Here is an 11135-nt window from a genome sequence, read left to right as displayed (position 1 = left end):
AGAACCCTAAGATGGTGAAACAGGCCGCCAAGTTCCTCCCAGGTAAACCAGCCAGGCAGGTCTGCTGGTGCCAGGGTGAAGGGTGGAGCCGCAGGTCAGCTCCAGCCCAGGAGCAGAGCTAACTAATGTTGGGCCTATGAGGGCCTATGAGAAGCCTCTGGGGAAAAGCCAGATACAATCTCACCTGGTTTTGATCCAGGGCTGGCTCTTAGGGTCCAGTGGCTCTCTAGATGAGTTGGAAGATGGCCAGTTTGGAGGTAGAATTTGACTGGACGTCATTGCTGGTGGTTAGAAGCAACTTGTCAACTACCCAGGAACACAATCCGGGGAGCTCAGATATCAAAAAAACTTGGGGAGCTTGTTAAAAAAAAATACAGCCCTGTTCCAGGCCTGCCAAAGTGCAATCCCCGAGGAGGGGTTAGAGACCCAAATCTTTTTCTTCAAAAGCCCTCTCCGGTAATTGTGACACTCAGAGGTTTGGAAATTATTGTTGTTGTTCAGTTGCTAAGTTGTGTCCCACTACTCGCGACCCCATAGACTGCAGCATGACAGGCCTCGCTGTCCCTCACCATCTCCCAGAGTTAGCCCAAGTTCACATCCACTGAATTGGTGATGCTGTCCAACCATGTCATCCTGTGTTGCCCTCTTCTTCTGCCTTCAATCTTTCCCAGCATCAAGGTCTTTTCCAATGAGTTGGCAGTTTACATCAGGTGGCCAAACTACTGGAGCTTCAGCTTTAGTATCAGTCCTTCCAGTGGGCATTCAGGGTTGATTTCCTTTAGGATTGACTGGTTTGGGGCTTCCCTGGTGGCTTAGCAGTAAAGAATCTGCCTTGCCAATGCAGGAGACAGGAGTTCAATCCCTGAGACAGAAAGATCTCACATGCCATGGAGCAACTCATCCTGTGTGCCACAACTGTTTAGCCTCTGCCCTAGAGCCCAAGAAGTGCAACTGTTGAGCCCGTGTGCTGCAACTACTGAAGCCTGCATGCTCTAGAACCTGTGCTCTGCAAAAAGAGAAGCAACTGCAATAAGAAGCCTGTGCACCGCAACGAGAGAGTAGCCCCCGCTCACCGCAACGAGAGAAGAGCTGGTGATGACCCAGCACGGCCAAAAATAACAAATAAATAATTAAAAAAAAAAAAAGATTGACTGGTTGGATCTCCTTGTAGTCCAAGGGACTCTTAAGAGTCTTCTCCAGCACCAGAGTTTGAAAGCATCGATTCTTCGGCGCTCAGCTTTCTTTATGGTTCAGCTCTCACATCCATACAGGACCACTGGAAAAACCATAGGTTTGACTAGACGGACCTTTGTTGGCAAAGTGATGTCTTTGCTTTTTAACACCCTGTCTAGGTTTGTCATAGCTTTCCTGCCAAGAAACAGTCGTCTTCTAATTTCATGACTGTGGTCACCATCCGCAGTGCAGTGATTTTAGAGCCCAAGAAGAGGAAATCTGTCACTACTTCCACCTCTTCCCTTTCTCTGGGAAAGGAGCAAAACCTACTCAGAGGAATCAGGACAGAGGGGCCAATGCCCAACTCAAGGCTGAGTGAGGCTGTTCATTTTTGGTCACTGGCCTGGCCTCTAGGTCAGATCTTTGGTCAGATATGTGTGTGCGTGCTGAGTTGCCTCAGTTGTGTCCGACTTTTTACAGCCCTATGGACTGTAGCCCACCAGGCTCCTCTGTCCATGGGATTCTCCAGGCGAGAAGAATGGAGTGGGTTGCCATGCCCTCCTCCTGGGGATCTTCCTGACCCAGGGATTGAACTCATGTCTCTTAAGTCTCCTGCATTGGCAATGAGGTTCTTTTCCACTAGCGCCACCTGGGAAGCACTTGGGCAGGTATAACCTTTTTTTAAAAAAAGTATTTATTCATTTATGGCTATGCTGGGTCTCTGTCGCTTTGCACGGTCTTCAGTTGTGGCGTGAGGGCTTCTCGTGGCGGTGGCTTCTTTTGCTGCGGAGCACAGGCTCTAGGCACACAGGCTTCAGTACTTGTGATTCGTGGGCCCTAGAGCTCAGGCTTAGTAGTTGTGGCTCAGGGATCAAACCTGTATGTCCTGCTTCGGCAGGTGGATTCTTATTCACTGCACCACCGGGGAAGTCCCAGGTACAACTTTTAAGAAGCGCAGCAGAGATCTGTGGCTAAGACCTTGGGCTTAAAGGCTCAGAGTTCTGGATTCAAGTTCTGACTCCTTCTATTAATGCGTGACCTTTGGTGAGACTCAGCTGGGAGGCAGGACAGCCCACCATCAGCTAGGCTTTGGAGCCAGACAGTTTGGTTGCTTCTTGGGTCTGTGACCTTGAGCAAGTTGCTCCACCCCTCGGAGCCTCAGTTTGGAAATGGGGACACTCGCCTCCTGGCAGTCTGGTTGGGAGGTGCTGGAGATGAAGTTCTTATCTCCCAGATGATCCAAAGGGTTTCAGAAATGTTAGGTTGTTACTGCCGTCAACCCCGCTCTGGGGAAACCTTCAGCTTCTGACTGGTTTGGGTGCTGGTTGTCACCTTTCCCCCGATTTGCTACCCATGTGCCTGACAGTAACCAGCGCTTTCATCTCACTGGCTCCAAGCATTAAGCCTGGGGCCCCACAGGCTCCATTCTCCCATAGAAGAGGGCCCCAATCTGGCCTTCCTCCCCTCCCCAAAGTGTCCTACTGTTTGGTGACACTGCATTGGTGAGGTCAGGCTGCCCAGAAATGACCCCTTTCAGCCCTCAGGGATGAAAATACAGATTGCCCTTTGTTAGTGTTTTGAACTCCAGTGGACATGTCAAATGACAAATGTTTTGGGGTAAGGTTTACACTGGAGGTGATCAAACAACATTTCCACGCTCACAGTGTCAGTTGTCCTTGGCAGCCTGCTTCCTAGCACCATCTGGGCACGTCCTGAGCAATGGCACCCATCACTGTCTGCATTCCACCAGCAGTTGGCTCCCTACTGCCTGGGATGGCGGTTGGGATCACTTCAGACTCGGGGCTGGGGGGTGCTGCCACAGAGAACCCCCTCTTCTCTGTGGGGCACTCTGAGGATCTACGGCCAGTGGCTTGGTAGGACCAGACCTTCCCAGCCAGGGCCCTTCTAGAGGCAGCTTCCTGGCAGTTGGGCATATCTCTGAGTAGACACTGCCCCCTTGAGGCCTCTTCCCACCATGACACCTGGGAGTGCTGACCTCACACAAAGGGACCTGGGTTATACTTTCCAAGCATCCTCCAAGGGTGCCTTTAAAATTGGCCCCAAATGCAAAAGTCTCTGGAGCACTGGCAGCGTAGTCCTTCTCAACTGGAGAACTTGGAACCTACCTTAGTGCCTTATATTGCCTTCCGGAAGAATACAACTCAGGGCAATCATCAGAAAACAGGCACTATAGGACTTCCCTGGTGGTCCAGTGGTTGAGAATCCTCCTGCTAAGGCAGGGGACAAGGGTTCGATCCTTCATCTGGGAAGATCCCACAAGCCCTGGGGAAACTAAGCCCGTGTTCCGCAACTACTGAGCCCATGTGCCTAGAGCCCGTGCTCTGCAACAAGAGAAGGCACTGCGATGCGAAGCGCAGCCACTGCAACTGGAGAAAGCCCATGGGCGGCAACGAAGACCCAGTGCAGCCAAAGACAAACAAACAAAATACAGTCTTAAAAAAAAAAGAAAACAAACACATAATTGTTAGAGATCTATAATTTGCAAAGAGACAGGGCGAATTCCCTGGTGGTCCAGTGGTTAGGGCTTTGTGTGCTCACTACCCTGGGGCCCAGGGTTCATCCCTGGCTGGGAAACTAGGATCCCACAAGCTAGTTGACGAAGACATAAACAAAAGAAAACACGACAAAATGTGAAGAGGCAGGGGTTTTAGTGGACTAGGGAGAAGTGTCCTTACTCTCTAGTAATTTTTGAAATTGAAGATAAGGTTAGAGTCAAGCAAAATGACTAGTATAAAGGAAAGAGTTGTTAAGATATCTTGTTATAAGATTTGAAATTACCAAAATGAGGCAAGAGAAATAAAAGGATCAATTAACTACAGAAAGGTCAACATGAGCTAGATTGGGAATTAAGCAAGTAAGAAGTGGTGGAGGTGTGGAGACATGGTGTGCTGATGACGGTGTAACAGCTTTGCATGCTGTATGTGGCACTTGGGATCTTTAGCTGAGGCAAGCGAACTCTTAGTTGCTACATGTGGGATCTAGTTCTCCAAGCAGGCATCAAACCCAGGTCCCCCGCATTGGCAACATGTAGTCTTAGCCACTGGACCAGCAGGGAAGTCCCTGTCAGTGCTTCTTCCTTCCTGCTGGCAGATAAGCACTGTGTGGCAGAGACCCAGGTCCTTTTTGTTTAGACAGAGGCAGGACAAGCCAACTGTCTGCAGTCTGCAACAGGACCAGAGTGTGGGCCTGGGTCATGCCGGCCCCTGAGCAGGACAACGTGCTGTCCAGCATTAAAGGGGCGCTGGACTCACGTTCCCAGGCTCTGGGTCCTAGGCAGTTGCTCATTAAATCCCTGAAGCACTCTTTGGAGGTAGTACTTGTGGCTCCAACAGCAGCTTCTGCTGCTGCTAAGTCGCTTCAGTCGTGTCCGACTCTGTGCGACCCCATAGACGGCAGCCCACCAGGCTTCCCCGTCCCTGGGATTGTCCAGGCAAGAACACTGGAGTGGGCTAGTCCCCATCACATATCCGGGTGCTCAGCTTCATTTCCAAGGTACCTTCAGTCAGTTTAGACCACATAGCTAGCTCTGGAACATTTGTCTGTGAGCAGAAGTGACGTTTGCCCATTTGGGAGTGAGTCGGTTCAGAGCTGATATGTCTTCTCCATCTCTTTTACCCCCACTGTGGATTCCAGCAGTGAAGCTCTGAAATGTAGGAGGGCTACCAGATACTCGTCAGATTTTGTGAGACAAAGGAACCTTGATCACATTCAGCCAAGGAGTCTGGTGGCTCAGCTGGTAAAGAATCTGCCTGCAATGCAGGAGACCCAGGTTCAATCCCTGGGTCAGGAAGATCCCCTGGAGAAGGGAATGGCTATCCACTCCAGTATTCTTGCCTGCAGAATCTCATTGACAGAGGAGCCTGGCAGGCTAGCCCATGGGGTCGCAGAGTCAGACATGACTGAGTGACAAACAAGGAGGTCTGACTGTTAAGGCAGCTAAGGCAAATTGCCCTGATGTGTACAGTACTATAGTCATTTCTATTTATGGAGGCCAAGCTAGCTGCCCGTGGTCACACAGCTTGTAAGTAGGCAGAGCTGGAATTCAAACCCAGACCTGACTTGCATGGCTGGTTTTTACTGATAGAGACTATACTTACATCATGACAGCCTGTCCCTAAGCACTGCTATCACATCTGAAATCTTATGAGTATGTCCAGCACGGACCGGGCAGAGGGGCAGTGGGAATAGCCAGGGTAACTAGTTAATAGTGACATCCTGTTATTCTTGTTTGCACTGAGCAGTCACAACACTCAGGTTGCACTTCTGCCAGTTGATGGCTGTTCATGGTGAGCATTGCGCAATGAAGAAATGACCACAGCTCACCCACGATTGGCAGAGGGTTTCAACTGGGGACTGGAACCCCAGTTCTGTGGATTAGGGATGAATTCCTCCCAATGTCGCTATTTCACTCTCAGCTCTTACCTGCTCATTTCCCAGCTCACAAAGGCAGAGTTGCACACTAGAAACTTCAGAGTTAAGACTTGGGCTCAAATCCCTGTGTGGCCACTTACTGGGTGTCTAACTTTAGGCAAGTCATTGTGCCTTTCTGAGTCTCAATTTCCTCATCTGTGAAATGGGGATAGTAATACTAATTCTTCATAGGATGAAGCATTGGAGGTAATGGACTTAGCACAGTCCCTGGCATGTGGAAGCCTGTTATCACATAAGGCAGGCTCTCTTTTTCCAGGTTAGGATCAGGGGGCTATCAGAAGAGAGGGAATCAGCATATAGATTTGAACCAAAATCACTCATGTTTATTTATAAACAGGATATATACACATACACAGGTATCCTTGGAATGTGTCGGGAACCCTGGAGCTGGGCTCCCTCCTGACTTGGCTTGGGCTCTCTAGAAAAAGGGCTTCTGATGTTTTCTTGCTGGAAAGCCTGTGGGTTCACTGGTTGGGCTTTCACTGCTTCTTCTCATGTCCGCATCTGCCTGTCCCAGTGGGCCGTGGGCAAAGGGCTGTGAGCTCAGTCATTCATGTCTAGGCCAAATTCTGGATACAACTCCTTGGTGGTGACACCTCGGATCACAGCTGGAAGGAAGGAAGGATGTCCAGTGAGCGAAGTGGGAGGGAGAATGGCCAAAGCCCTGGCCCACCCAGGACCTCCTCCTGCACTTTTTTCCTGCTCCCCTTGTTGGCCACATAATCTTCCTGCCATTCCTTCCAGGCTCCTCCACTATGGGCCCTGTCCACTCACTCCAAACTGGACTCACTGAACCCTCACCCACTTGGCAGAGGAAGCAAAGTTCCCCAAGAATCCTTTCTCCACACAGAGCAACAAGAGTCACCAGCTGCAAATGTAAATCTACACTGACATTGTGTCTGACTAGCTGCAAGCCCCAGCCCATGTGCATGTCTGACCACTATAAGATTTTTTTTTTTAATGTGGACCAGGTGCCACTAGTGGTAAAGAACCCGCTTGCCAATGCAGGAGATGTAAGAGATATGGGTTCAGTCTCTGGGTCGGGAAGATCCCCTGGAAGAGGGCATGGCAACCCACTCCAGTATTCTTGCCTAGAGAATCCTATGGACAGAGGAGCCCGGAGGGCTTACAGTCACAAAGAGTCTGACGTGACTGAAGCAACTTAGCAGAGCTCACAGCACATTTTAAAAGTCTTTATTGAATCTGTTACAATATCGCTTCTGTTTTATGACCTGGAGGCATGTGGGATCTTAACTCCCCAGCCAGGGATCGAACCCGCACACCCTGCATGGGAAGGTGAAGTCCTAACCGCTGGACCTCCAGGGAAGCCTCTGCCCTTGCCATTTGGTGATGCCATTCCTCCAGCTTCCTCAAAGACTCGTCTCTCCTCCCAGGGACAGGGGTCTGTCTCCTGAGAGGCCTTCCCTGACCACTTTCTCTCACCTAGTCTGCCCAGCAGCATCTGGGCCGCATCCTTGATGTCATTATACTCGTGGAGCTGGGAGATGTGGTCCTCCAGTTCATCTACACTGTAGCCTCTGGGGTGGGAAATGGGGAGAGAGAGAGAGAGAATCGTTAAGAAAGCTGATAAGGCTCCCAGCTTCAGAGGTAATAAGGCCCTTACTCACTAAGGGCCTACTGGGTGCTCAGCACTGGGAACACAGCAATGCCAAGACAGACCTTGCCCTCGTCTCACTCCTGTGCCCACTGTCTCACTCCTGGCAGATTCTCCCTGTACCCTTAGGGAGGGGTCTCCAGGCACGCTGGTACTATGTAACTCTGGTCAGAGCTGAGGGATTCACAGACGGGCACATGAGTGGTTAGTCAAATCCCCTCAAGTGTAACACAGGTATTCACAGGTTCCTTGGTCTGTGCCCTGTGGCTGGAGCATGAAGCGTGGGAAAACCCAGGAGGTATGGAAGAGCCAGTGTCCCCTTGGCACTGAAAACCCACTTTCAGAGGGAGGGCAGAGCCCATGTGTGGACAGAAGCAGAGGCAGAGACCATGGGTTCCCGACAGAGAGTGGGAGACCCATAGCTTTTCAGCTCCCAGTTCCCCTGGTCCTTCCGAGCCTGACCACACCTTACCTGAGACAGCTGCTGAGGCTGCTGGATGCCAATGGCACAGTCCTGTTTTTATGCTAAGCTAGGTTTCAGTGACCATTGCTGTTGTTCAGTCGCGAAGTCCTATCCGACTCTTTGAGACGATGGACTGCAGCACGCCAGGCTTCCCTGTCCTTCACCATCTCCCTGAGTTTGCTCAGACTTATGTCCATATCGAGTCAGTGATACTATCTAATCATCTCATCCTCTGCCACCCACTTCCCATCAGGAAGCTTGCACAAGCCTCTTATCCTCATCCATGAGTTACTGGGCACTAGTTAAAAGTTTTCTAGAGCTTCCCTGGTGGTCCAGTGATTAGGACTCAGTGCTTTCACTGCTATGGCCTGGGTTTAATCCCTGGTTGGGGACCTAAAATCCCACAAGCCACATGGTATGACCCCTGTCGCCCTCCCCCCCACCCCACACACAAAAAAGTTATTCTAAGCACACTGAGGAACCCAACGAGACTTACTCTGATAATAGCTGGGAGATCTCCTTGTCCAACATGTCCTTCTTCTCCTTGAGTTTCTGAATGTCAAGCTGTAGAGAATCCTTGCTGGCCCTGTCAGCCTGGCCAGGTTTGGGAGATGGCCGCTGAGTGGCACAAAAAGTCAGAAGCCAGACTGATCAATTATCTACAATTCAGAACCTCCACGCTGTCCCCCCAAAAGCCACTCCCTGCTTCAGGGTGGTAACAGACAACCTCTACCCAGAATAAGACTACATTTCCCAGCTTCCCTTGGAATTAGATGTGGTCCTATAACTAAGTTCTGGCAAGTGGAACTTAATCAGAAATAGTGGATTCTATGTCTGGGAACTGTCCTTCCAGGGAGAGGGTACACCTTTCTGTGGCCCTCTTCCTTCCTGCCAGTGGAGGGACGATGGAGTTGAACCGTGTCTTGGATGATAGAGGCATGGGTCCCCGATGACTGTTTCAGCCACCATTATTCAGGGTTTCCTTTCACTTTCAGCCAAACCCAACTTTAACTAAAGGGCTCATCCTGGTTCCCAATCTGATCCTAGCGAATCCACTTCAGGTCTACCTCTTGGATTCTCCTCTCCAGTCTATGATAATAACCTCACTGGGGGATTTCCTTGGTGGGCCAGTGGCTAAGACTCCATGCTCCCAACACAGGGAACCCAGGTTTGATCCCTGGTCATGGAATTAGAACCCACAGGCTGCAACTAAGACCTGGTGCAGCCAAATGAATAAGTAAATATTTTAAAAAATCTAATTGGGTAACAAAATACTTCCTTGGGGCTACAGTTCACCTTTGTCCTTTCTGCATCTAAAAGCTGTGAAGGCAGGGCCTGATATGCTGCTAATCTTCAGGAAATGTTGGTTGGAGCCACACTGGGGTTTTTAACCAGTCAACAAATCATGAGTAAGTACTAGCTGCCAGGCACTGCCAAAGGCTGCAGGGGTTGAGCAGTGGATAAGACATCAAGCCCGGCCCCCTGCCTTCATAGAACATAGAGCCTAGTCCCACACATACAACACCTAACAATGATGCTCTTCCTCCAGATATTTCCATGGAAAGCTGGGCTCACCAGTCACACTTCATCAGAAAGACCTTCCCTTACCACCCCATCTAACCACCTCACACACTACCCCTTGTCCTGATGTTTTCTAACATCTCTCACCACCTGACACGTTGTACATTTCATTAATAATATTATTTTCACTGATGGCCTTATACCACTGGAGGGTGAACACCATGAGGGCAGGGACTCTGTTTTTTCACAGCTGATGGCCCTGTGTCTACAATAGGACCTAGCACATAAGTAAGTCGCTTCAGTAGTGTCAGACTCTGTGACCCCATGGACTGTAGCCCACCAGGCTCCTCTGTCCATGGAATTCTCCAGGCAAGAATACTGGAGTGGGAGAAAAAAAAAAGAATACTGGAGTGGGTGGCCATTCCCTTCTCCAAGGGATCTTCCCAACCCAGAAATCGAACCTGGGTCTCCTGCATTGCAAGTGGATTCCTTACCGTCTAAGCCACCAGGGAAGCCCTGACCTGGCACACAGAAAGCACTATTTCGAATGAATTCACCAAGTGAATGAATGAAGGAAAAACCACCAATCAACTAACTAGCAGTCTGGAAAGTGTTTTGAAGTTGAAGTACGGTGTGCTAACAGAGCAAGTGGCCTGAGCCTGAAGTGGAGCTGAGACTCCTCCGAGGAAGCTCAACTTTAAAGGCTGAGGAGGCATCAGTTTGGCAAAAAGCTGGAAAAAAGTATTCCACACAAGGGACAGCATATTCAAGTGCTGTAGGGCAGGAGCGAGCACCTGTGTTTGAGGGAATGAGAGTGGTCTCCACGTGGGTGGAATGGGTGAGGGAAAGAATGGTGTGAAAAGAACAAAACCAACCAACCAACCACCTGTGGCGATGTCAGGGAGGAGGAGAGACAGAGCGCCTTTGTAGGGGCTGGGGTAACCCTGACAAAGGACAGGAACGCTGTTTCTTCTCTGAAGCCTGGCGGGCAGGAGGAAAAGATGATGGGGAAGGACTGAGAAATGACCTGGAGTTTCTCTGTGGAATCAGGTCAGCTGGGGGGAAGACCCTGAGGGGGGCTGGGGGGTGGGTCAGCCGCTGTTAGGGAAGGAGGGAAGGGCTGGGAGCAGCATACAGGGGGGACGGCAGGGAGGGGGCACAGGCATACTCACAGGGGATCGGAAGGCCCCGCCGCAACTTTTGGAAAGTCCTGGTTGAATCCTGGAGAGAAAGCCGAGGGAAAAAGTCTGATTGGACCTAGAGGCCGCCCGGGGAGGAAAGGGGTGGGGGGGTGGGGGGGGTGTGTGTGGAGAGGAGGAACAGCTGTGAACCCGGACTGGATCCGGTTGGGAAGGGGACAGAGAATGGTTCTGGGATCAGGGTAGGAATTCTCGAAAAAGGGGAGTTTCTGACAGGGAGGAGTGTTGGAGGAGTGGATGGCGGGGCGGGGGGTGCGTCTATGGAGGTGATCTCTGAGGAGAGAAAGTCTCAGGCAGAGCTACAGGGGTGTCACGCAAAGAGACAGGGAAGAGATGTGCATTCCCCCTGCTATCAGCTCCTTCCCCACCTCCTCAGCCCTGGCGTCCGGGGCCCCCGACTCGGGGGGCGCTGCAGAGAAGGAGGGTCCAGGGCGAGGACGGAAACGAAGCTCCTCAGGTCTGCCAGGTACTTGGAATCCTGTGACGGAGACTAGGAACGTCACAAAGCGTAGCTACGCACGCACTCCCCGAGAGCCGGCTCAGTCCTTCTCCGCAGGGCAGGACAGAGGCCGCATACTCTGCGGCTGCGCTTTCAGTGTTTTTTTTTGTGACTCCACCCTCTCTTTCGGGCGAAGCGGCGGCTTTAGCCGTGCGTCTCCGCCCCGTATCTTTCCTATTATCCAATGGGGTTAGAGAACTGAGGCCACCCCGA

At 51.0% G+C, this 11135-nt stretch overlaps 1 protein-coding gene across 1 annotated transcript; it reads right to left on the bottom strand.

The window, feature by feature from the left end:
- Nucleotides 1–5922: 5922 nt before the first annotated feature.
- On the bottom strand, nucleotides 5923–10998 carry SWI5 (SWI5 homologous recombination repair protein). Its single transcript, XM_040225723.1, has 6 exons — nucleotides 10978–10998; nucleotides 10792–10913; nucleotides 10397–10445; nucleotides 8200–8321; nucleotides 7069–7163; nucleotides 5923–6233 (listed from the first exon to the last, which is right to left on the bottom strand). Exons 1-6 carry the CDS (start codon nucleotides 10996–10998, stop codon nucleotides 6169–6171), a joined length of 474 nt encoding a protein of 157 aa, XP_040081657.1. The 3' UTR covers nucleotides 5923–6168.
- Nucleotides 10999–11135: the final 137 nt, after the last annotated feature.

Source organism: Oryx dammah, unplaced genomic scaffold, assembly GCF_014754425.2.
Source record: "Oryx dammah isolate SB20612 unplaced genomic scaffold, SCBI_Odam_1.1 HiC_scaffold_25, whole genome shotgun sequence".
Classification (NCBI taxonomy): domain Eukaryota; kingdom Metazoa; phylum Chordata; class Mammalia; order Artiodactyla; family Bovidae; genus Oryx; species Oryx dammah.
This window is presented reverse-complemented; position numbering and strand designations above follow the sequence as displayed.